General features: G+C 49.5%; 1 protein-coding gene and 1 long non-coding RNA gene across 5 annotated transcripts in view; one reads left to right on the forward strand and one right to left on the reverse strand.

The window, feature by feature from the left end:
• LOC119963045 overlaps window positions 1-14,170 on the forward strand; it is a 53,809-nt gene extending 39,639 nt beyond the window's left edge. For both annotated transcript variants that reach the window (XR_005460018.1, XR_005460017.1), the window contains one exon: window positions 13,792-14,170. This is a non-coding gene — a long non-coding RNA (uncharacterized LOC119963045). The remainder of the gene's footprint in view (window positions 1-13,791) is intronic.
• LOC119963043 overlaps window positions 1-27,016 on the reverse strand; it is a 133,502-nt gene that overhangs the window by 12,195 nt on the left and 94,291 nt on the right. For all 3 annotated transcript variants that reach the window (XM_038791551.1, XM_038791552.1, XM_038791550.1), the window contains 4 exons: window positions 14,989-15,092; window positions 14,205-14,310; window positions 13,991-14,113; window positions 10,992-11,084 (listed from right to left, as the gene is read on the reverse strand). In XM_038791551.1, the coding sequence (XP_038647479.1) occupies window positions 10,992-11,084; window positions 13,991-14,113; window positions 14,205-14,310; window positions 14,989-15,092 (426 nt within the window). The remainder of the gene's footprint in view (window positions 1-10,991; window positions 11,085-13,990; window positions 14,114-14,204; window positions 14,311-14,988; window positions 15,093-27,016) is intronic.

The raw sequence follows: 27,016 nt of genomic DNA on the forward strand, positions 1-27,016 counted from the left end.
TGTCTGTGCGGAGTCTGCAGGTTCTCCTCGTGTCTGCTGCGTGTGTTTCCTCCAGGTGCTCTGGTTTCCTCCCACAGCCTTAGGGCATGCAGGTTCGTTGGATTGGCCATGCTAAATTGCCCAGTGTTCAAAGGGGTTGGGTGGGGCTGTTGGGTTACAGGTATGGGGAGGAGGTGTGGGCTTTAGTGGAGTGCGCTTTCCAAGGGCCAGTGCAGACTCGATGGGCCGAATGGCCTCCTGCTGCACTGTAAATTCTATGTCTATGTATCTTGCGCATGATATACATTGTGCACACAGCTCACTGGAGATGAAGGAAGTGAACGTTTAAGATAGTGACTGTGGTATCAATCAACAATCCCTGCAATTTTGTTTTGAGTGCACAAGCAATTTCTTTAAGTGTGCAGCCTCTTTTAATTTTTTTTGTACGGTCAGGCATATGTGGTAAAGGGACTGGCTTATGCACAGACAGCCTGGAAACTCATTGGTTGGCAAGCAGTTTAGAGGACACATGGATGACAATCCAGCAGGCTGCTTTGTCCTTGATTATGCTGAGCTCCTTAAGTGTTGTTGGGAGTTGCACCCATCCACACAAGGAGACAGAATTCCATCACATTCCTGCCTTGTGCATTGTCAATGGTGGACGCACTTTGCAGAGTCAGCACAAAATACACATCCTGCGACCCACTCTTGTAACTACAGTATTTATAATTTTGTTATATTTCTGGTAAAAGGTATCCTCTCAGATGAGGGGCGTTGATTTGTCAATGGTATTGCCATTGAATGTCATCGGGAGGTGGTTAGACACACTCTTTGGAGAAGATCATTGCCTGGCACTTGTGTGGCAGGAATGTTACTTTGCCACTTGTCAGGCAGGCCTAAATGTTATTCAGGGATTGCTGAATGCAGGCACAAGGAGTTCCAAATGGAACTGAAAGTTATGAAATCATAAACGAACACCCCCAAATCTGACCTTATGATGGAGGGAACGTCATTGGTGAAGCAACTGAAGATAGGCCTAGGATAATTCCTCATTTAATATCCTGAGGAACTCTTGCATAAATCTGCATCACAACCACAATCACCTTGTACTCGATATGACTTCAACCAGTGAACAGCTTTCTCCTGATTCCCATTAACTTCAGTTTTACTGGTATGCCATAATGCCAGACTTTCTCAAACACTGCCTAGATGTCAAGGGCAGTCCTTCTCACCTCACCTCTGGGATTGAGCTCTTTCTCCAGATTTGGACTAAGGCTGGAATGAAATCTGGAGTTGAGTGGTCCTGGCAAAATCTAAGCTGAACATTAGTGGGTAAGTGCTGTTTTATGTCAATGACACCTTCCATTACTTTGCTGATGTTAGAGAGGAGACCGACAAGGCCGTATCTCACCAGATTTGATGTGTCCTGCTTTTTGTGAACAGGTAAAACAGCTTGGCTAGAGGCACAGCTAGTTCTGGAACTCAAGTTTTCAGATGTTATCAGGCATAGCCTTCATATAATGCACTCAGACATTTCTTAACACACATACAGTGAATTGAAATGGTTAAAGACCAGCTTCTGTGATGCTGGAAACCTCAAGAGGAGGCTGAATGGATTAGCCACTCAGTACCTCTGGCTAAGTATGGTTGAAAATATTTCAGTCTTGGATTTTGAACTCACATGCTGGATTCTGCCATCATTGAGGATGGGGTGTTCATGAGCATTCTCCTCCCATTAATTTTTACTTGCCCACTAACTTTCACAACTGAGCTACACAGCTTTCATCTCCTCCATTGGTTGGTTGCAGGGATGCTTAGGATTGTCCAAAGCATGTGGCTGCATTCTTCAGTATGCACAAGTATTGTAGATTTAGAATGGATGCGATAATTATACCTGGTGCTACTCCTGGCATACACTCTTACACGCATAGAAACATGAGTGCAAGAGTGGGCCATTTGGCCCTTCAAGTCTGCTCCACCATTTAATAAGACCATGGCTATCCAGTTGTGGTCTCAGATCCACGTTCCTGTCTGCCCCCCCCCCCCCCCCCCCTCCAATAACTCTGGATTCCTTTGCTTAAGCAAGGGACAGCACGGTAGCACAAGTGGAGCGCACTGTGGCTTCACAGCGCCAGGGTCCCAGGTTCGATTCCCACCGGGTCACTGTCTGTGCGGAGTCTGCACAGTCTCCCCGTGTCTGCGTGGGTTTCCTCCGTGTGCTCCGGTTTCCTCCCACAGTCCAAAGAGGAGCAGGTTAGGTGGGTTGACCATGCTAAATTGCCCTTAGTATCCAAAAAGGTTAGGAGGGGTTATTGGGTTACGGGGATAGGGTGGAAGTGAGGGCTTAAGTGGGTCGGTGCAGACTCGATGGGCCAAATGGCCTCCTTCTGCACTGTATGTTCTATGTTAACAAAAATCTTTCTAACTCAGCCTTGAATACATTTAAAGACACAGCCTCCATTATTTTCTGAGGCAGCGAATTCCACACATCAACGACCCTTTGGGAAAAACGTTTCTCCTCATCTCTAAACATCTGGGTATCCACCCAAAAAAGGATCTTTTTTTTAAAAATGAGATTACCTCTCATTTTTCTAAACCCCAATGGGTATAAGCCTAACCTGTACAACCTTTATTTATAAGACAACATTCCAGGAATGAGTCCAGTAAACCTTCTATGAACTGCCTCTCAAGTGAATACTGTACACAGTGGGGTGAATTCTCAGTACTGGGTTGCCCGAAGCATGTTTCCTCATGGCTGGAGAATCTGGTGCTGGATTCTAGATGATGGAGCTAAGTGTTGACGCAGTTGTAAAGACCGTAAAGTTTATGACGGCGTCAGTGGGCCCCCAGGTCAATTGATTCAGCGACCCACAAGGGGCCAGCACAGGTGCCGCAGAAAGCTCCCGAGGGAGCGACCGCCAATACTCGACGTCGCGACATTGATGGCGACGGCGTGGCGCCTTAAAAAAGATCTCCCCGATCACACATCTGTCTCAGGGAAGATGGCCGCCCGCCGTGCAGCGCCGTGATTTTGAGGGAGAACTAGATACCGCAGAGCAGAGGGGGGGGGGGGGGGGGGCGGGTTCCGCACCCCGGACCCGGCCACAGGGCACCAGCCGTCATCATCTGCCATTCGTGAGCAGAGGTGGTTGAGGCCGTCAGTGCTATCGGGCCAGTTGCCAGGAGAGGTGAACAGTGCCGAAAGAAGCTGCACGACCTACTCGGGTCAGCCAGGGTTAGTACTCAGCACTGTATCCCTGGCACCAACCCCTCTACCCCACACGTGAGCCCCCCCCCCCCCCCCCCCCCTACCCCACACGTGAGCCCCCTTCCCCATAGTGGGACGGTCCCACTCCTGCCCTGACCCACATGACTACACCCAACCATGCCAGCCGCGGTGGCCTTGTGCCCTGTGCACCAAGGCCATCACAGACCCAATCGATGGGCCGCATGTGTCGGACCGTCTAACACTGTTGATGTTTGTGTGCTCCCCCCCCCCCCCCTCCCCCCCCACCAGGAGAAGTCCGCCCATAACCGCAGGGAGGTGAGAAGACCGGGGATGGAGCGCCTGAATTGTCTCCCCTCACTGTGCCCGAGCAGAGGGCACTTGACATAGTTGGCGGGTCCAAGGAGCGGGAGGTTGCCGAGGTCGGGTCCGGGCCACCAAGTGAGAAAGCCCCTCTGCCTGGCCATGGCCCTTCACAACACATTTGTGCCAACCCCCACCCCCTCAGCCCACCCCCCTCACACCAATCCCTCAGGCCACCCCACTCCCTCAGCCCACCCCACCCCCTCACCACAACCCACCCCCTCCTCTGTCTAACCATATATGCTGAATTATCTCTTACAGGACCAGCCAGCGATGTTCCAGGCACATCCGGTGTCCCCCACCCCCAGCCAGTGCCAGGGCCGGTGCCCCCCAGGGACGGAAGCATCGATGGGGAGTGCAGCCACCTCAACAGCCTTGCGTCCGACACGAGCCAGGACACATCTACATAGGACATATCTCCACAGGGGACAAAAACAGAGGGACGGACACACAGTACACAATGACACAGGGGAGGGACACACAGGTGACGGACAAACAGGAATCCAACAGACAGCACACAACAACACAGGAGATGCCGGATTTCAGGTCCGATGATGACTTTCCGGCACTGCTATCACCCACATCCTCCACCATCGCAGAGACTATCACCTCGGTTGAGATCTTTAGTGAGGAAGCTCCTGCGACACATACTGGTGCGCACCACACAGCCGCTCCAATTCAGCAGGTGGAGGTAGGAGCAGTTGAGGGGCCGGACGGTCGGAGGGCAGCCGGCCCCAGCAACCAGCTGTCGCTCAGACGGATCCCGGGTTCCTGGAATTTTCACTCCCATCCATTGATCTGATGCAGTCAGCGACCCAGGGACCAGACAATCGGCTGACGTCCGACTTGCAGCACCTGCAGACGCAGGTGGAAGAGTTCAACCACGTGCAGGAGCAGGGAGTGGTGCCGGTCATGCGTGCCACCCAGGCCGAAACCACACGGGTGGCGTCCGCGGTGGAGACAATGGGGCGAAGGTGTCAGACATGGGTCAGGTTATGACAGGCGTGGGGCTATCTGTACAGGCGCGGTCGTGACCGAGGACGAGGCTGCCCACTCACAGGCAACCATGTGCCAGAGCCATCTGCAGATTGCAGCGGCGCTCCACACTGTGGCCCATTTTCAGCAGGCCATGGCTGAGAGCATCGGCGGCATTGCTCAGGTGATGGCCCAGTCCCAGCAGGCCATGGCTGAGAACATCCGCGCCATTGACCAAGTGCTGGCCGGCATCGCACAGACCCAGAGCGAGATGGTGCAGTCCCAGAGCGAGATGGTGCAGTCCCAGAGGGAGATGGTGCAGTTCCAGAAGGAGATGGTGCAGTCCCAGAGGAAGGTCTCACAATCCCAGAGGGAGGTGTCACAATCCCAGTCAGGCATGGCCCACTCCCTGAGCTCCATAGCCGCTAACGTTCAGACCCTGGTCGATACTATTGCAGGCCTCCATGACTGGCAGCGGCAGTTATCGGGGGTGCCTTGGGGGAGGGCTCCGCTCGCACCTGCGTCCCATGGAGAGGCCTGGGGGCCATTGGGCATCTCGAGGGAGGAGGAGGTGCTGGGCACCTTACCGGTGACTCCTGCACGGGAGGACCTGGAACACCGCATCACCTTGGATTCCCCCATCCCCTACCGTCCCTGGTGCATCTGGTAGGCGACGGGCAGAGCAGGGTGGCACCACGCCAGCCGGGATACCCAAGGAGCAGCCAGCCACATCCAGGCTAGGCAGTCCCTGGAAACGTGCGGCAACAGTGTCGCAGCAGTCCACCTCCACTCCTTGAGCCGTCTGGGGAACCATGTAGACGTAGTGATAGGGCCCGTAAGTTAGACACTTAGTAAGTTTGCACAGGTGCAGGGCACACTTCAGTTATTGGGGCTAGGGCACATGTGTATAACTTTACAAATTAAACATTTTATCACCGATGGAAGCTGATCTGTGCTGTTCGATGTGTGTGGGGGTGGGGGGGGGGAGATTAGTGGCGGAGGGGGTGATGGAACATTGAATACTGGTGGATTTGCCGTGCAGCTCCGGTAACCCGCCCACCGGACGTCTACACCACCCCGCCCCCAGCTAAAAGGTGGAGTGTTTTAGTGTGTGCATGAGTCAGACATTGGGTAACGATTTGGAGATCAGAGCTCATTGCAGAACGGGCTGTTATCATCCTCCGTGCCATGGACCAGTCCCGCTGTCACTGGCAACCCTGTGTCCCCAGCTCGATGTTCCGTAGGTGGATGTGTAATTGAGGGGTGGTGTGCATGCGGGTGTTGCGATGGTGTGGGAGGGAGGGGAGTTGGTGGTGGGGCAGGTGACTCTGGTCGGTGGTGAGGTGGTGCCGTTTTGTGGTGTCCGTGCCCCTGCGCATCAGAGAACCCCCCCCCCACCACCACCTAGTTGGTGAAACGTATGGCTATTAACTCATCCCGTGCTCGCTGACCCTGCCGGTGGGGTAGTGCGGCCTCCCACCCATGTTCAACCCCATGTTCCGCCTGTTCCCCTCCTCCTCTTCTACCTCCAGCACATCACTCCTCTGCTGGGCTATATTGTAGAGGACGCAGCAGACCACAACGATGCGGCCAAACCTCCTCGAGTTATACTGGAGAGCCCCTCCAGAACGGTCCAGCAACCTGAAGCGTATTTACAGGACCCCAAAGCACCCCTCGACCACACCCCTGGTCGCACAGTGGGCCTCATTGTAGCGGGTCACCGCATCGGTCTGTGGCCTCTGTATATGCGTCATCAACTAAGACCGCAACAGGTAACCCCTGTCGCCCACCAACCAGCCTTGCAGCCGTGGGGGGGGTGTCCCTCGACCATACCAGGGATGAATGATTGCGCCAGCATGAAAGAGTCATGCACGCTGCCCAGGTACTAGGCGCAGACGTGCAAGATCTTCACCTGGTGGTCACAGACCAACTGCATGTTCATGGAGTGGTAACCCTTCCTGTTCATGAACATCGGCCTGTTATACGATGGTGGCTGCAGGGCTAGGTGCACCCCATCGCTCACCCCCTGGACCATGGGCAACCTTGTGACGGTGGTGAAACCCGCGCCTGGGCATCCTGGTGGGCGCGGTCCACGGGGAATTATATGTAGCAGTTCGCAAGGGCATTCAGGGTGTCAGTCACGGCACGATGCATCTGTGCACCGACGCCTGGGAGATGCCGGACTGGTCCCCACTCGGCGACTGGAACGAACCCGTGGCATAGATGTTTAGGGTGACCGTAAACTTGATGGTCACCGGGAGAGTGTGTCCTCCCCCAGTCCCACGCGGTGCCAAATGTGCCATCATGTGGCATATGTGAGCCACGGTTTCCCGGCTCATCGGCTGTCTCCTCTTGCATGCCCTGTCTGGGTGTTCCTGGAAGGACATGTGGCACTGGTACACACGGGGCCTCACCAAGCGCCTCCGTAGTAACACCTCCCCCTCCTCCTCCTCATTGTCATCGTCGTCCTATGACTCCCCCTCATCTTGTCCCTCCTCCTTGGCCTGTCGAGTAGGCGGACCTGCAGCCTGAGTGGCTGGCACCTGCCCCTCTGCGGCCTGCTTCTCTGCTGTGGCCTCCGCCTCCTCTCTCAGCCGCCCCCGCTCATGCTCCCACAGGGCGGCATGCAGGGCAGTGGCCCCAGCCTCAGCGGCCAACGTTGCTGGGTGGTGGCCAAACGTTATGATCTGCAGGGGATGAGGGGAAACAATATGTGATCATGGCACATACACCCATCCACAACCAGGTGTTATGGCCTACATGGTCACCCCGATTGGCACCGTGCGCCCCAGCCACGCATGTTCCCCCACCCCCGCCCAGTCAGTGCGTCCGCACCTGTTGCCTGTCCCTCCCGCCAGGGCCACCGTTCCATGGCACACCCCTCATCGGGGGCTGCCGTGGGTGTGGTCCTCGGTCTCCACCCCCGGTGGGTGGGGTGGCTGGCGAGGTGCCCAGCAAATAACCAAACGGCCGTGATGTCTGCGATGAGCCAGCGTCAAGGGTGGGTGCCCATCAACATGGCCATCATATTGATGTCTGTTGCGTGGGCATCACCCTGTCATGGCGGGTCATTCCCGTCCGCTCAGCGTGTATGCCCCACCTTCCCCGACACTGCCTGGACCCTGGAAGGCATCTCCTCCTCTCCGCAGCAGGCACGGCCGTCTCCATTTTGGGAGCCCAAGGTCTCCCCGACACCGACCCATACCTCTCCGGATGCCTCAACAGCCAGCAAGACTGGCTGACGATTTTTTATAGCTGGTTAGAACCACGGCGTCGGGGCTTTGGCCCATCCGGGGCACAGAATCGTTAGGGGCCTGGAGTATCGGTCATCGTGCGACTTTTGGGGATAAATAGAAATAGAAATAGAACAGTACAGCACAGAACAGGCCCTTCGGCCCTCGATGTTGTGCCGAGCAATGATCACCCTACTTAAACCCACGTAACCTGTATACCCGTAACCCAACAATCCCCCCATTAACCTTACACTACGGGCAATTTAGCATGGCCAATCCACCTAACCCGCACATCTTTGGACTGTGGGAGGAAACCGGAGCACCCGGAGGAAACCCACGCACACACAGGGAGGACGTGCAGACTCCACACAGACAGTGACCCAGCCGGGAATCGAACCTGGGACCCTGGAGCTGTGAAGCATTGATGCTAACCACCATGCTACCGTGAGGCGTGTGGCCTCACCGTGTGGAGAATCAAAATTCGGCTCCAAAACCGCAGCCCGTTTCGGCGTAAAAGCCTATTCTGCGGCCGATCACAGACTCGGAGAATTCAGCCGCTGGCGTCCAGATGAAATATTTTCCAATACTCCGCCACCCCCCCCCCCCCCCCCCCCCCCCCCCGCAGCTGGCAGCAGGATTGGGGTTCGCGTTCGCACACCAGTGGCAGGCTGTAAATAAATGCAAACAGGTCTTAATGACCCAGCACCCTATTCTCCGGCCTCCGTGATTCTCTGGTTCTATGGCCATTCTGATCATTAAGTGTATTCCAATCACTCAATCATGTGATTCCAGTGCATTTACCTCTATTTGATGTGGTTGATGTTTGTAAACATTGGGGTATCATCACTTAGAGTCGCTCACACATGAAAGGAGATGAATGAATTAAGACTGCAACTGTTTTGTGGAAGCTGTCAATCACAGCCCACTACTAGAAATTAATGAATGGTTTGCAGCTACAGGGTCTGAGGGGCTTAAATTCAGGTCACAACTATTCTCTTTCCAGGACTGGACACGTGGTGCTTCCAGGTAAGTGTTACAACTGTAATTTCTGTCACTGCACTGTCTGGACTCCTCTCTAGCTTCCAGACAGGTTTCTTTTTTCTGCAGGGGGAGTGAGGGCATGGGTCACTGTGGGGGGATCCCTCTAATAATGAGGGCCCTGTGGTGGGTCATTATAGTTAGGGGGACCCTGTTGGGAGGGGGGGGGCTCAAGTTAGGGGGTTTCTGTGGTGGGTGTCTTTAGTTAAGGGGTCCCTGTGGGAGCCTCCTCTAGTTCAGAGATCTATGTGGTGGGTTTCTTTAGTCAGTGGGCCCTGTGGGGTGTCCCTCTATTTAGGAAGTCTCTGTTGGGGGTTCCTTTAGTTTTGGGTCCACCTAGTTAGGGGTCTCTGTGTGGGGTTCCTTTAGTTGGGGGATCTCTGTCCCACTAATTGGGGGTCTCTGTGGAGGGGTCTCTCTCGTTAGGGGGTCCCTGTGGGGAGGGTGACCTCAGTACTTGCGGGAAGGAGGCAACCCAAAATCCAATGTTTGGGGGCTGATTTGTGATGCTGGGGTGGGGGGGGGGGGGGGGGGCCCGGGGGGGAAATGGCACCTGCAGGACTTCACGTTCGGGCCGCCCGCTCAAAATGGCAGCCCGATAGCGGGATTGCCTGGAGAATCCTTCCTATTGCTCACCGGGCATAAATTTGTATGGCATGGGGTACTGAATTTCTACCTGATTTGCATTCCCAGGGGAATGTAGGTAGCAATTCTCCTCTGGTGGGAGAACATAGTCACCCAAACTGGAAACCTTGCCCAGTATAGTCTCACCGAAGCCCTGGGCACTGCAGTAAAACCTCCCTACCGTTGTATTCCCTTCCTCTTACAATAAATGGTAACATTCCATTTGCCTCCCATATCACTTGCTGTACCTGCACAACCTTATGTGATTCATAGACCAGGACACCCAGATCCCTCTGTACCACTGAGGTCTATAATCTTTCTGCATTCAAATAGCACACTGCATTTCTATTCTTCCCAGGGGCTGGTTTAGCACATGGCTAAAGAGATGGCTTTTAGAGCAGACGAAGGCAGGCCAGCAGCACGGTTCAATTCCTGTACCAGCCTCCCTGAACAGGCACTGGAATGTGGCAACTAGGGGCTTTTCACAGTAACTTCATTTGAAGCCTACTTGTGACAATAAATGATTTTCATTTCATTTCATTTCCTGCTAAAGTGAACAAGTTCACATTATACTCCATCTGCCAATTCTTTGCCCACTCACTTAACTATCCTTTTGCAGACTCTCTACCTCCTCTGACAACCTATTTTCTTTCCTATCTTTGTGTATTCAGCAAATTTAGCTACCATACGTTTGGTCCCTTCATCCAAATCATTGATGCAGATTGCAAATAGCTGAGGCTCCAAAACTGATCCCCGTGGCAGGGCACTCCATAAGTTACAGCTTGGCAATCTGAAAGAGACCCATTTATTCCTACTCTTTGCTTCCTGTTAGCCAACCAGTTGTTTATCCATGCTCATATGAGCACCGTGTGCTCTACCACCAATCTTGTACAGTAAAATGTCTTACAACACCAGGTCTTTCTGAGCGTAGCTCCTTCACCTGATGTTGTAAGACTTCTTACCGTGCCCACCCCAGTCCAACGCCAGCATCTCCACATCATGGCTACCAATCTTGTAAGTAATTAAAGTCACCATAGTCCCAGATAAGCATAGGCTATGTTCATCATAGGCTGAGTATGAGAGCTGACTGGTGGTGATTTAATCTGAGGATCACCACACCTCAGGTGAGTGGCAAGGTTGAGAATGGTCAGGGGCCTTCATGAATAACCTCAGCTGGCATGGGAATTGAACCCGTGCTGCTGGTTTCGCTTGGCATCACGAACCAGCTGTTTAGCTAACAGCTAAACCAGCCCCCTAACCATTCAATCTTGTATGTCTTTGATCTGTTACTTTATCAAAAGCCTTTTGGAAATTCAAGTACACCACATCTAATGGTTCTCATTTATCCAACTTGAATGTTACTTCATCAAAAAGAACTCTTTAACAAAATATGTTAAACACAATTTCCCTTTCACAAATATGGACTTCTCATAGCCGTCATTATTCCACTATGATTCCAGTACAATTTCTTGGACTGAGCGCTTATGCTTATTTGATTTAATATGTAACTTTCATGATACACAAAAAAAGATTAGACTGTAAGGCATAAAGACCTTGTACTGCTCCATGATTTTTCTAGTTTCATCCAAGAAGTTTGTGAAGTCAAGATTCTTGAGGCCTCCATATGCAATGTGATATATCTTTATCTGTAGAGAAATAAGAACAATCACATGTCGGGTTTGCACCATATTGGCCTGTTCTTCCATTCAATACCATCATGGCTGATCTTCTGCCTCAACTCCAATTTCCCGCCAATTCCCCAGATGCCTGGATAAGGAAAGATATACTTGTCATAGAGTGCAGCATAGCTCCATTAAATTTAATTCTGGGATAAAGGAGTTGTCTTATGAGGAAAGATTAAACAGATTGTTCCTTTGTCCTCTGGAGCTTAGAAAAATGAGAGGTAATCTCATTCAAACATAGAAAGTTTTCGCAGGGCTCGAGAGAGAGAGAGAGAGAGAGAGAGAGAGTGAGTACAGATATAGGAAGGATGTTTCCCCTAGCTGGGGGCAGGGGAGTGTCCAGAACAGTGGTGGGCAACCTGCGGCCTAGGGGCCACATGTGGCCTATCGGGTTCTAAGTGCGGCCCACGAGACATTTTGTTGACATTCGTCAATGCACAGGGTTGCCACATTCCACAGATTTCCGGGGCATATTTTATTTTCTACCAGTAAGACTGAAGTGATGCGCATGTAACGCAGGAGCAAGTGACATGAGGTGCGTGCTGATTGCACACAACATTGACTGAGAGCTGTGCCCTCCGTTTGTGTTCAAAGTGTATGTATTATTTTGCTTTTACCATTTGAAGTTGATGACAGTTCTATTAATATATAAATGATTAAGCTAGGTGCACAGTCTCAGAATAAGGGGCAGGCAATTTAGGACAGAGAGGGTGGCGAATCTTTGGAATTCTCTGGCCCAGGGGACTGGAAGCTGAGTCGTTCAAGTAAAATTAAGACTGAAATCATAATTTCTACATATTAAAAACATCAGAGGCTATGGGGGACATTGCAGGAAATGATGTTGAAACAGAAGATTAGCCATAATCTCACTGAATGGCAGAGTGGGCTCAAAGGGCCATATGGCCTACTCCTACTCTTATTTTTTATGTTCTTATGGCGGGAGTGTGCTGACAGGATGTCACCGTGTTAATTGTAAGCATTGCCACATCCAGAATTCATGCTCATGTCATGAAAATGTTCCCTTTCGTCTTTCTACTTATCACCCTCACTCACACATTCAGCATAACAACTTGGTGGTACACAGCATTCCAGTAATTTTCTGGTGCTTTTAGTTGCCAGCCCGTCAGATGACTAAAACTCTACTCTTTCTCACATCAGTAGGAATGGTGTACCCGGATCTGCACAAGTGGCCTTTGCTCAGTGATTGGAACAAGACCACATTTTTAATGTTAGCAAAACTGACACTTTTGCAACCCTCAGAGCCAATCCCCTCCCTGTGACAGCCGGGTCATTTTCTGCAGTCTGCAGCCAAGCTCCCTCAGGTCTCGGACTCACCAACCATGAGATGTCATAAACCCTTGGCTGAGGCCACAGCAGCTTGTCACTTCCCATGCTACAGCCACTGGGCAAGCAGCTTGCAAAAGTACAATAGCAAGTAAGACAGCACATATAGCTGGTTTGACTCAGTGGGCTAGAGAGCTGGTTTGTGATACCGAACAAGGCCAGCAGCGTGGGTTCAATTCCCTTACCAGCTTACCTGAACAGGCGCCAGAATGTGGCAACTAGGGGCTTTCCACAGTAACTTCATACTTCTGACAATAAAAAGTTATTATTATTACTTAACACAGGCGCTAGGGGCTCAGAGTACATTGACAATTTGTGTGCAGGCATTTCAGTACAAAAGCAAGATGATTACTTTTTTTATGTCTGTGTGCATAGTGGCATTACTGATGACCCTGTCATTTTAATTGGTAGATATATCGATGTTGGCCCTTGTGGATAGCCTGAGAGAGATATTGGGGTAGGTTATTTATGGAGAACTGACATTGGCTGCCCGATTTTAAAGCAAACCATCATTGAAGGCTATACTTTGTCTGGCAAGATCCTATACTCTGGAATTCTCTCACTAAACCTCTCTTCCCTCCTTGAGCAAGCTTTTGGTCATTAACCCTAAAATCTTCTTACGTAGTTCAGTGTCAAACTTTGTTTGATAATATTCCTGCCAAACTTTTTAGGATATTTTATAGTATTAAGCATACCACATATATACATGTTGTTATGTTCTTAAAAGTACAGCTAGTATGTCATCAAACTTAAACATTGGTCTGCAATTTAGCTCCGAGACGCAAATTATGTCAGGAGGTAGAGAACTATTTTGAGGCTGGGCAACCTGGAAGTAGGTGTTTTCTGAATGTCTGGCAGTTTTTGACGACAGGAATGAAATCCTGGAGCATGAGGTCGCAACCAAGCTGGCCTGAGGGCCGGTAAATCTACTGAGAATAAGGGATTGGGGCAGGCAGGGGGCAGAGTAGTTGTGCAGGGGGGAATTCCACTTCGAGAGGGGGGGAGGTGGTTTTTGGAGGCTTCCAATGCTGGCTGAGAGCGTCAGATGGTGGTCAGGGTGGCTGGGTGGGGGGAGGGGATTCAATGGCAGGTGCACTGTCTGATGATGGGTACGGGGAGTGGGAATAGACAGATGACAGTGGTTGGAGAATTTTTGGTTAGATTATTAGACCAAAAATGTGCGGATTAGGTGAATTGGCCATGTTAAATTGCCCATTAGTGTCCAAAGGTTAGGTGGGGTTACGAGGATAGGGCAGGGGAATGGGCCGAGTTAGGGTGCACTTTTGGAGGGTCAGTGAACACTCATTGTCTTCCTTCTGCACTGTAGGGATTCTACGCAACACTCCTGCTCCAGGCTGACGAGCTTTGCTGTAAAAAGACACTTACGTAATGGATTCTTAACTCCTTTGACCCATCGACCTTCCCAACATCTGGGAAAAGGGCTGGAAGTCGGCAAGTTCAAGATTGACCAAACCACAACCTGGCTATTTTTGAGAATAAACATCAGCCAATTAATTGTTACATACCTTATAGGCCGGATGTCTGCCATTATAATATGGATTGAATATACCCATTTTGTTAATGTGCGATTTATTACTATCCCATTCTTTCATTGCTGTATTTGCAGCTTCCATCAGTAAGGGGTTAACCTACAACATTGACAGATTATCAGGCACATTGTTGTGATAAATATTACTTTCTGCAAATCGTGTTTCTGTTTACATCCTCATTCATACCTACCGTGTTCAAAATTAATCCCTCTCTTGCTTTTTCCAGTTTTTTTAATGTAATCTTCAAGACGTCGTCATGCCTCTCGTTAGCAGAGGATAAAAGTAATTCCATAGATCTGAATTAGAATAAAAATGGTGGTAAGATTTATAACTTTCATAAATATGAAATCAAGAATAAAGGCCAGATAGCAGAGAATACAGGGGCACTTATGCCAGGATCAAAGGACTACTGCAATTTCAGAGCCATGGGTCTGAGGTAAAAAGAAGTAAAATCATTTCCTAAAGCTGGACTAAAGAGCAATTTTATGCTCTTAGTGAAAAGCAGCACACAGTAGGAATGTCATTCGAATATTAGATCATGTGTGCATTATACAGCACATTAGACTGTTAATCTGTGAATATTTTAAAAATACATTTAGAGTACATGATTCTTTTTTTTTCCAATTAAGGGATAATTTAGCATGGCCAATCCATCTACCCTGCACATCTTTGGGTTATGGAATTGAGACCCACGCAGACACAGGGAGAACATGCATATTCCACACAGACAGTGACCCAGAGTCGGGATCAAACCCGGGTCCTCAGCGCCGTGAGGCAGCAGTGCTAATCTGTGAATTTAAATGGAAAATCTTCCATTAAATGAACTGGAGGATCCATTTTCTGCCCCTGCATTCCAATATTTTTGGCAGAAACAAAAGGAAAAATAAAATTGATCTCACATGTATTTACCTCAACTTGTCAGTATTCCTCCAGCTAAATGAAAATATGGAAGGCTGGATTTCTTGTGTACTTACTCTTTGTTCTGCAATATATTTTGCCATTTTTTCACTTCATCTTTTCCACAATACTGCATATGTTTGTCCGCTGTATCTTGCAGTCGACAAAGCAGGTCTTTAATCTAAATTATATGAAATTCAAATGCCGTGTGTAGTTGAAGTTTTAAATATTTGTTTATAAATATAAAACGGATCTTAGAGCTTCCACAATAGATAATAGAAACTCAGTGATCTACATGGAGCACATCTATGGGGTAGATTTGGCAATGTTACGCAAACAATGCTAATTTCCAGCAGTTAGAGCATCAATTAAAATACTGAGCGGGAGATATGTGTGTCAACTTTATGGATCAGTCTATTGAAGATAGTGAATGGAAAACTGAACACTAGCCTTTTTCCCCAATGGCCCAGATCTTCTGGCCCTCGGATCGTCAGAAACCAGATATACAAACCACTATGTACATGAGGACCCTGCGCAAGTCATGATGCTTTTGGCCTCCCTGGGAATTGTCCAGGAAGTTTGAACTTCCAGCGGGCAATTCCCGCGGGCAGTGAATGCCACTGACTCTGAATTAGAATCAGAGACTTCAGAAAGTTCCATGGGACTTAACTGGACAGTGTCACAAAACAGGCTGGTGGTATCTACCATGGCACCACAACTTGAAACACTAGTTCATGGAGGTGGATAATTTTGGTTTTTTTTAAATGGTGTGAAGATTCAAGTGAAACCCCAGTGAAAATTAGCAGCCCATTCATCATGTAACAACTAGTAAAGACTATTAAAGAAACGATAAATATGCAGGAATAGGACTACTATAGTCTGGGGCAATTAAGTATATGAACACTAAGCACACGCACAGTTTAGATAGAACGTCCCCCATTCCAAACTATGGGCGCAATTCAGCAGACATGGTATTTCTTGGCGGCTGTAGTGCTGAGAAACATCCCGCTATTCAACGGGTATTTGCCATTTTAGTTGGTCTCAGTTTTTCTCTGCAAAGGCCACTCTTCGAGGTATTTCCTGCTGGTGAGCTGATCTCGCCAGCAGTAATGGCTGTTCACAGATCGGGGCGCCATTGGCAGCCCTGATAATTCCCCCTACTTTCGTGCCCCTCCCCCTCAGCATTATCAACCCCCCCCCCCCCCCCCCCCCCCCAACCTCCAATCTTGGTAAGGACCAGGGAATCTCTCCCTCTAATTTGCAAGGCTCTCTGGGGCCTGACCCCGGTCAGTGCCAACCTGGTGCCTGAGCACATTGGCACTGCCAACCTGACAGTGCTTCTGGCAAGTGCCACATCAGTGGGGACCAGTGCTAAATGGCATCCTGGAGCGGTATCCCAGGTGTGGCCATTGAGTTCTTGGTGCCGGGTGAATCTGACGTCTGGGTATTTAAATAACCAATTGGATTAATTTATATATGCAGATCTGGATCTCGCCCAGATCACGTTGTGCGGAGCGAGTCGGGTGACTCACGATCAGCCTTGTGCCCGGCATGGAGCCGAATTTGGGGCTCTCCCGGGATTCACCTGCTGCGTTGGCTCCACACCGTGTGGCAACGGGCTCACTGAATTGCACCCTATGTCTGTGATTTCTGAACTCCTTAAGAACCCTTTACCCAAACAACATCCAAATTAAGTACACTGATAAATCAAATTGAGCTTATAGTTACCATACAATCCAGGGATGATAGTCAAGTCTGGGACGTCTTATCCTGGTCCAGAAAATATATTTAGATTACCTTTACGAAAGTTTCTACATGGCGTTGGCTCTCCGACTTAGATGATAGTCCAGGCAAGCTCCTGGCTGTTAGATTGGGGACTGGACTCACAGGCTGTTAGATATAAGCTGCCTCTGCTTCTGAGGGTGCTGGCAACTGTATATCATTTGTCTAAACACCTGCATCTCATTACTTTTAAAATTGCATCTCATTATACCTTTTCAATGCTAGCTAATGCTGTCGTCAGGCAGATTTCTACCTGTTGCTCAGCAGATCACATCCCTTCATTCCCGGTAGCATAGTGGTTAGTACAGTTGCTTCACAGCTCCGGGGTCCTAAGTTTGATTCCCGCCTTAGGTCATTGTCTGCGTGGAGTCTGCACATTCTCCCCATGTCTGCGTGAGTTTCCTCCGGGTGCTCCGGTTTCCTTCCACAGTCCGAAGATGTGCAGGTTAGGTGGATTGGCCATGCTAAATTAGGCAGCTGGACTTTCTGGAGGTGAAGAGGGGAAGGGGACAGGGATTGGAGGCGCCATTGGGACTCCGGGAGATAATGGAGTGCATTGGTTCGATGTGACCGGGGAATGACCCGGGGCCTAATGGAATTTTCTAAGCAATTTGCAGCGGCGCTGGCACCATTTCTATTGGGGATGTATAACGATTCATTGTCACTGGCGCGGGCGTCCATCTCCCTGATCCCAAAAAAGGATAAGGATCCGGTGGAATGTGGGTCCCGTGGTCCCATTTCCTTGTTGAAGGTGCTACCAAAGGTCCTGGCGAGGTGTTTGGAGGGGTGAGTTTCGGAGGTGGTCTCCGAGGATCACACTGGCTTTGTCATGAGGTGACAGTTGTCGAGTAACATCAGACGGATTTTGATAGATAGAGAAATACAGCACAGAACAGGCCCTTCGGCCCACGATGTTGCGCCGAACTTTTGTCCTAGGTTAATCAAAGAATTTTGGACAATTTTTCATGGCCAATCCACCCAACCTGCACATCTTTGGACTGTGGAAGGAAACCGGAGTACCCGGAGGAAACCCATGCAGTCACGGGGAGGATGTGCAGACTCCACACAGACAGTGACCCAAGTCGAAATCGAACTTGGGACCCTGGAGCTGTGAAGCAATTGTGCTATCCACAATGCTACCGTGCTGCCCTTAAGAAGTTAACCTACACTCCATTATTCTACCCTAATCCATGTACCTATCCAATAGCCGCTTGAAGGTCCCTAACGTTTCCAACTCAACTACTTCCACAGGCAGTGCATTCCATGCCCCCACTACTCTCTGGTAAAGAACCTACCTCTGACATCCCCTCTATATCTTCCACCATTTATCTTAAATTTATGTCCTCTTGTAATGGTGTGTTCCACCCGGGGAAAAAGTCTCTGACTGTCTACTCTATCTATTCCCCTAATCATCTTATAAACCTCTATCAAGTTGCCCCTCATCCTTCTCTGTTCTAATGAGAAAAGGCCTAGCACCCTCAACCTTTCCTCGTATGACCTAGTCTCCATTCCAGGCAACATCCTGGTAAATCTCCTTTGCACCTTTTCCAAAGCTTCCACAACCTTCCTAAAATGAGGCGACCAGAACTGCACACAATACTCCAAATGTGGCCTGACCAAGGTTTTGTACAGCTGTATCATCACCTCACGGCTCTTAAATTCAATCCCTCTGCTAATGAACGCTAGCACACCATAGGCCTTCTTCACAGCTATATCCACTTGAGTGGCAACTTTCAAAGATCTATGAACATAGACCCCAAGATCTCTTTGCTCCTCCACATTGCCAAGAACCCTACCGTTAACCCTGTATTCCGCATTCATATTTGTCCTTCCAAAATGGACAACCTCACACTTGTCAGGGTTAAACTCCATCTGCCACTTCTCAGCCCAGCTCTGCATTCTATCTATGTCTCTTTGAAGCCGACAACAGCCCTCCTCACTATCCACAACTCCACCAATCTTCGTATCATCTGCAAATTTACTGACCCACCCTTCAACTCCCTCATCCAAGTCGTTAATGAAAATCACAAACAGCAGAGGACCCAGAACTGATCCCTGCGGTACACCACTGATAACTGGGCTCCAGGCTGAATATTTGCCATCCACCACCACTCTCTGTCTTCTATCGGTTAGCCAGTTTGTTATCCACCTGGCCAAATTTCCCACTATCCCATGCCTCCTTACTTTCTGCACAAGCCTACAATGGGGAACCTTATCAAATGCCTTACTAAAATCCATGTACACTACATCCACTGCTTTACCTTCGTCCACATGCTTGGTCACCTCCTCAAAGAAGTCAATAAGACTTGTAAGGCAAGACCTACCCCTCACAAATCTGTGCTGACTATCCCTAATCAAGCAGTTCCTTTCCAGATGCTCAGAAATCCTATCCCTCAGTACCCTTTCCATTACTTTGCCTACCACCGAAGTAAGACTAACTGGCCTGTAATTCCCAGGGTTATCCCTATTCCCTTTTTTGAACAGGGGCACGACATTCGCCACTCTCCAATCCTCTGGTACCACCCCTGTTGACAGCGAGGACGAAAAGATCATTGCCAACGGCTCTGCAATTTCACTTCTTGCTTCCCATAGAATCCTTGGATATATCCCGTCAGGCCCGGTGGACTTGTCTATCCTCAAGTTTTTCAAAATGCGCAACACATCTTCCTTCCTGACAAGTATCTCCTCAAGCTTATCCGTCTGTTTCACACTGTCCTCTCCAACAATATGGTCCCTCTCGTTTGTAAATACTGAAGAAAAATACTTGTTCAAGACCTCTCCTATCTCTTCAGACTCAATACACAATCTCCCGCTACTGTCCTTGATCGGACCTATCCTCGCTCTAGTCATTCTCATATTTCTCACATATATGCCTCACGGTAGCATGGTGGTTAGCATCAATGCTTCACAGCTCCAGGGTCCCAGGTTCGATTCCCGGCTTGGCCACTGTCTGTGTGGAGTCTGCACGTCCTCCCTGTGTGTGCGTGGGTTTCCTCCGGGTGCTCCGGTTTCCTCCCACAGTCCAAAAGATGTGCGGGTTAGGTGGATTGGCCATGCTAAATTGCCCGTAGTGTAAGGTTAATGGGGGGATTGTTGGGTTACGGGTATATGGGTTACGTGGGTTTAAGTAGGGTGATCATTGCTCGGCACAACATTGAGGGCCGAAGGGCCTGTTCTGTGCTGTACTGTTCTATGTTCTATGTGTAAAAGGCCTTGGGGTTTTCCTTGATCCTACCTGCCAAAGATTTTTCATGCCCTCTCTTAGCTCTCCTAATCCCTTTCTTCAGTTCCCTCCTGGCTATCTTGTATCCCTCCAGCGCCCTGTCTGAACCTTGTTTCTTCAGCCTTACATAAGTCTCCTTCTTCCTCTTAACAAGACATTCAACCTCTCTTGTCAACCATGGTTCCCTCACTCGACCATCTCTTCCCTGCCTGACAGGGACATACATATCAAAGACACGCAGTACCTGTTCCTTGAACAAGTTCCACATTTCACTTGTGTCCTTCCCTGACAGCCTATGTTCCCAACTTCTACACTTCAATTCTTGTCTGACAGCATTGTATTTACCCTTCCCCCAATTATAAACCTTGCCCTGTTGCATGCACCTATCCCTCTCCATAACTAAAGTGAAAGTCACAGAATTGTGGTCACTACCTCCAAAATGCTCCCCCACTAACAAATTATCACCTGCCCTGGTTCATTACCAAGTACTAAATCCAATATGGCCTCCCCTCTGGTCGGACAATCTACATACTGTGTTAGAAAAGCTTCCTGGACACACTGCACAAACACTACCCCATCCAAACTATTTGATCTAAAGAGTTTCCACTCAATGTTTGGGAAGTTGAAGTCACCCATGACTACTACCCTGTGACTTCTGCACCTTTCCAAAAATCTGTTTCCCAATCTGTTCCTCCACATCTCTGCTGCTATTGGGGGGCCTATAGAAAACTTCCAACAAGGTGACTGCTCCTTTCCCATTTCTGACTTCAACCCATATTACCTCAGTAGGCAGATCCCCCTCGAACTGCCTTTCTGCAGCATTTATACTATCTCTAATTAACAATGCTACCCCACCACCTCTTTTACCATCCTCCCTAATCTTGTTGAAACATCTATAACCAGGGACCTCCAACAACCATTTCTGCCCCTCTTCAATCCAAGTTTCCGTGATGGCCACCACATCGTAGTCCCAAGTACCGATCCATGCCTGAAGTTCACCCACCTTATTCCTGATGCTTCTTGCATTAAAGTATACACACTTCAACCCTCTCCTTGCCTGCAAGTACTCTCCTTTGTCAGTGTTACCTTCCCCACTGCATCACTACGTGCTTTGGCGTCCTGAATATCAGCTTCCTTAGTTGCTGGACTACAGATCCGGTTCCCATTCCCCTGCCAAATTAGTTTAAACCCTCCCGAAGAGTACTAGAAAACCCCCCCCCCCCCCCCCCAAGGATATTGGTGCCCCTCTGGTTCAGATGCAACCCGTCCTGCTTGTATAGGTCCCACCTTCCCCAGAATGCGCTCCAATTATCCAAATACCTGAATCCCTCCCTCCTACACCATTCCTGCAGCCAAGTGTTCAACTGCACTCTCCCTATTCCTAGCCTTGCTATCACGTGGCACCGGCAACAAACCAGAGATGACAACTCTGTCTGTCCTGGCTTTTAACTTCCAGTCTAACTCCCTAAACTTGTTTATTACCTCCACACCCTTTTTCCTACCTACGTCGTTGGTACCAATGTGCACCACGACTTCTGGCTGCTCACCCTCCCCCTTCAGGATCCTGAAGACACGATCCGAGACATCCCTGGCCCTGGCACCCGGGAGGCAACATACCTTTCGGGAGTCTCGCTCGCGACCACAGAATCTCCTATCTATTCCCCTAACCATTGAATCTCCTATTACTATTGCTTTTCTATGCTCCCCCCTTCCCTTCTGAGCCCCAGAGCCAGACTCAGTGCCAGAGACCTGGCCGCTGGGGCCTTCCCCCGGTAGGTCATCCCCCCCAACAGCATCCAAAACGGTATACTTGTTTTGAAGGGGAACTGCCACGAGGGATCCCTGCACTGTCTACCTGTTAGTTTTCTTTCCCCTGACTGTAACCCAGCTACTCTTGTCCAGTACCTTTGGTGTGGCTACCTCCCTGTAACTCTTCTCGATAACCCCCTCTGCCTCCCGGATGATCCGAAGTTCATCCAGCTCCAGCTCCAGTACCTTAACACGGTCTCTGAGGAGCTGGAGCTGGGTGCACTTCCCGCAGGTATAGTCAGCGGGGACACCAGTGGTTTCCCTCACCACCCACATCCTACAGGAGGAGCATGCAACTGCCCTAGCCTCCATCCCCTCTTACTTTACAGAATTAGCTGCCCTGTAGACCAACTGGACCTCTGCCCTCCGACTCTGCTTCCAGTCAGCTGTACTCTAAACTCCTGGCTCCCTTCACGCTCTTTGATAAATATAGGAAATTAAATGTCAGGAGCACCTTACTCCCTCCTCACCTAACTCCGTCAGTCACCAAACTCTCACTGTCGCACTCAAATGCCACAAGTTCAGCACTCCTTCAGTCACCAAACTCTCACTGTCGCACTCAAATGCCACAAGTTCAGCACTCTAGTGCAAACAGGATGATTTTGAATGTGATCATAGCATCATCTAGGGGGAAGGTTCCAGAAGTAATTATTTCTATGGACGCACAGAAGGTGTTCGATCGGGTGGAATGGAGGTTCCTTTTTTGAAACCCTGGCGCGGTTTAGGTTCGGGCGATCTTTATCTCCTGGATGAGATTGTTATATAACGCCTACCCAGCGAATGTTAGGACAAATGCAGTAAGTTTGGGATACTTCTGGCTGCACAGGGGCATGAGACAGGGATGCCCGTTGTTCCTGTTGCTGTTTCCACTTGCTATTGAACCCCTGGCCATCGCACTTGGGTCATGGGGCAGCACGGTAGCATAGTGGTTAGCACAATTGCTTCACAGCTCCAGGGTACCAGGTTCGATTCCCGGCTTGGGTCATTGTCCGTGCGGAGTCTGCATGTTTCTCCCCGTGTGTGCGTGGGTTTTCTCCAGGTGCTCCGGTTTCCTCCCACAGTCCAAAGATGTGCAGGTTAGGTGGATTGGCCATGATAAATTGCCCTTAGTGTCCAAAAACGGTTAGGTGCAAATTCGCCATCTGAGGGTCAGAGGACGGCTTCCACAGAACGTGGGAGCTATTTACCCAATTATTCCAGGACCTGTTTGTGGCCAATGTGATGGTATGATTAGCATAGCTGCCTGCCATTGGTGCAGAACACCGGCTTACCATTGGCCCTGGTCGGTCATGTGCCTCTCAGCCAGTTGGTTCAGACCAGTCATGTGACGGCTCCCCGATTGGTCGAGAGGCTGAGTTAACCCCGCCTCCAGGGCGGGGTATAAATACCCAGTACTCCCGGCGGTCATCCTTCTACTGTAATTGACCGCAGGGCTAACATCTAGTAGATTAAAGCCATACTTTTGTTCAGCAACTCGTCTCGCGTTCAATTGATGGTACATCAGCCAACAAACAAGCAGAAGAATAGCCAGGTAGCCAAGAATCAGGGGGAAGTAGGGCGGGGGGGGGGGGGGAAGAGACAGGGAACAATAGAAGAGAATCAGGGAGGTTGGGGGGAGGCAGGGAAATGATAGCCGGAAGGAGGGCATGGGAAACGACAACAAACTTGGCATCTACAGGAACAGAGAAAACAGGCGAAAGACAGGACGAACAGCTGAAGCGGAGGTGAGCGTGAGATGACAACGGCAGCAAAATCCGTCTGGGAGAAGCAAGTGATAACACCAACAGCAGACCCGTTCGAGTATTGCCCTCTGTATTGGTTCTCCGGCCATCCAAATGTATATCTACCTCCAGAGTCTCCACCCCACAAACAGATGCCTACTTATGTGTTGTAAATAATATTGCCAATTGTACAGAGTTGTTGCTGTTCAGCTGGTGCATAATACCTTACCAGTTAATTTATTTTATTTTTTATTTATTTATTATTATTTTTTTCATTGGTTTGTTTGTGTGTGCCCTTCTCTTCTATATACATATATCTGTGTACATAATGGTAAATATACCTTGTTCAAAAATCCAATAATAAACATTTATAAAATAAAGGTTATGTGGGGTTACTAGGTTATGGGGATAGGGTGGAGGCGTGAGCTTAAGTAGGGTGCTCTTTTCAAGAGCCGGTGCAGACCCGATGGGCCAAATGGCCTCCTTCTGCACTGTAAATTCTATGAAATGTTACTGCTGTTACCAAGCAGATTAAAAAAAATATATATATTTTTATTCTAGAAGTTTTCAATTTAACACGTACAAAACAATCCAACAGAATATATACAAATTGTTACTTTTTAAATAATACTAACCCTTATCCCCTCCCTTCCACCCAAGACCCAACCCGCCCAATGCCACCCCACCCTTCCTAACCAACCCGCACAGTCACTGGCCATGACCAAGTCCTTAAAGAAGGTGATGAACAGCTTCCACATGGAATAGAACGATCCAATGATCTCTAATGGCAAAATTGATCCAATTTCAGAAACTCTGAAATGTCCCCCAACAATGCCGAGGCCATTGATGGAAGCTGGTAAATTCCATCCAAGCAGGACTCGTCTCCAGGCAATCAGAGAGACGAAGGCCAGGACATCAGCCTTATTCTTCTCCAGAAACGCCAACAGGTCTGTCCACCCCAAATATCACCACTAATGGGCACGGCTCCAGCCTGACCCCCACAATCTCCGATATAGTCTCAAAAAAGGAGACCCAAAACTCAAATAGCTTAGGGCAGATCCAGAACGAGTGTGAATGGCTTGCCGGCCCCCTAGACATCTCACACACCTGTCCTCTATTCCGGGACATGCGTGTTCTGGTTATCTGTGGTCAGTGAACTATTTTAAACTCTACCAGTCTCAGCCTGGCACAAGGAGAGGTAGAATTCACCCAATGCAAGATCTCGCTCCACACCCCTCCACCCAGCCCCAACTCCCTCTTCACACTTCCCCTTGACTTCCTCTAATAGTGACTTCCTCTAATAGTGCTCTCCCTATCTCCAACAACCACCCATATAGAACAACGAACAAAGAAATTACAGCACAGGAACAGGCCCTTCGGCCCTCCCAGCCTGCGCCGATCCAGATCCTTTATCTAAACCTATCTCCTATTTTCCAAGGTCTACTTCCCTCTGTTGCCGCCCGTTCATATACCTATCTAGATGCCTCTTAAATGATGCTATCGTGCCCGCCTCTACCACCTCCGCTGGTAAAGTGTTCCAGGCACCCACCACCCTCTGCGTAAAAAACTTTCCACGCACATCTCCCTTAAACTTTCTGCCTCTCACCTTGAAATCGTGACCCCTTGTAACTGACACCCCCACTCTTGGAAAAAGCTTGTTGCTATCCACCCTGTCCATACCCCTCATAATTTTGTATACCTCAATCAGGTCCCCCCCTCAACCTCCGTCTTTCCAACTAAAACAATCCTAATCTACTCAACCTTTCTTCATAGCTAGCACCCTTCATACCAGGCAACATCCTGGTGAACCTCCTCTGCACCCTCTCCAAAGCATCCACATCCTTCTGGTAATGTGGCGACCAGAACTGCATGCAGTATTCCAAATGTGGCCAGATATGTATCGGATACCTTTGCTTACCCTATCTCATCTAGAGATAGTGTTTTGTCCATTAGTGTAGGTCCAGGTAGCCGAGGGAACAAAGACAGTTCCTTACAAAGTCGGGTCAGGACTGCAGATATCTAAATGAACTCCCCCCTCGAGAGTTGACATTTCTCCACTATCTCCTCCAGTCCCACAAACCTACCCTCTACAAACAAACCCTTGAACCACTCAAAGCCCTCCCTCTTCTAAAGCTTATACATTGTATCCATCCCGAATGGCTCAAACCTATGGTTCCCAAAAATTGGCGACAGTAGTGACATCACTCCCAATTTAAAATGCTGCGTGGATTGGCCCAAATTCTTAGGGAGCTCACTGAGCTCGTAGAAAACCTGGTCGGAGAGAACAGAAGAGGAGCTGCAACCAAAGCCCTTTGACACAAACCTGCACAGGAAGTGTCCTCCATCTGCACCCTGGCTCCTTCCTTCATCCATCCCCGCACTTTCACGATGTTTGCTGCCCAGTAATAGAACATCAGATTGAGTAGCACAGCCTCTCCGATTGCCTCTTCCTCTGCAGGAAGGCTTTTCGAAAAAAAGCATATCCCACTGATCCGCCTGACCTAATCCAAAACAAATTGATTCCTCCCCCCACCCAACCAGACCTGAATAGCCCCCACTACTTGATTAGTTCCCTGACCCGACTTCATTAGCCCACGATCCTACTTGCCATCCTACCCAAAGGCCACAGTACCCACCTGCCAACCTATGCACCTGCTCACCCACCTGCCAGCCTAGCCACCTAGCACCTCACCAAGCTGCCACCCTATAGACATATCCACTTACTTCATCTGTTCTACCCATTCTACCATACTACCCATTCACTCATTCAACCAATTAACTAACATTTACCCAATCGTGAACATTCACACTGCACGTTTAGTTAAGAGAGATGTGCCGTCCTTTCCTGGGCTGCTGCCCCTGGGGTTTGAGGATAATGGACTGTCACAGGATGAGATAGGGGAGGGGAAGGTGTCCGAGGTCTACAAGGAGGTGATGGACTGGGAGGGGCCTTGGTGAGGGACATAAAGCATAAGTGGAAGGGGGAGCTGTGAAGCGAGGTTGAGGCTGGAATGTGGGCTGAAGCCGTGCAGAGGGTGAATGCGTCCTTGTCGTGTGCGAGGTTAAGCCTCATGCAGTTTAAAGTAATACGTAGGGCGCATACAATGGTAGAACGGCCGAGTAGGTTTTTTGAGGGGGTAGAGAACAGGTATGTGCGAGGGGTGGGATCTGCAAATCACGTTTCATGTTTTGGACATGTTCGAAGCTGAAGAGGTTCTGGCAGTGGTTCGCGGACATGATGGCCGAGGTGCGGGGGAGGGGGTGAAAGTGGCTCTCAGTCCAGAGGTGGCGATATTCGAGGTGTCTAAAGACCCGAGTATTCAGGGGCCGAGAGAGGCCGATGTTTTGACCTTTGCCTCCCTGATATCCCGGAGACGGATTTGCTTGGGTGGAGGGACACAGAGCCGCCAAAGGCAGGGGTGTGGGTGAGCAACCTGACAGAATTCCTGAGACGCAGAAGGTCAAGTTCGTCTTGAGGGGCTCAGTCGATGGGTTCACTCAGAGGTGGAAGCCGTTCATTGATTTCTTTAAAGAGGTTTGAGGGGTCAGCAAAGTGGAGGGGGGAATAGG

The sequence above is a fragment of the Scyliorhinus canicula genome, chromosome 3 (genome assembly GCF_902713615.1).
Source record: "Scyliorhinus canicula chromosome 3, sScyCan1.1, whole genome shotgun sequence".
Lineage (NCBI taxonomy): Eukaryota > Metazoa > Chordata > Chondrichthyes > Carcharhiniformes > Scyliorhinidae > Scyliorhinus > Scyliorhinus canicula.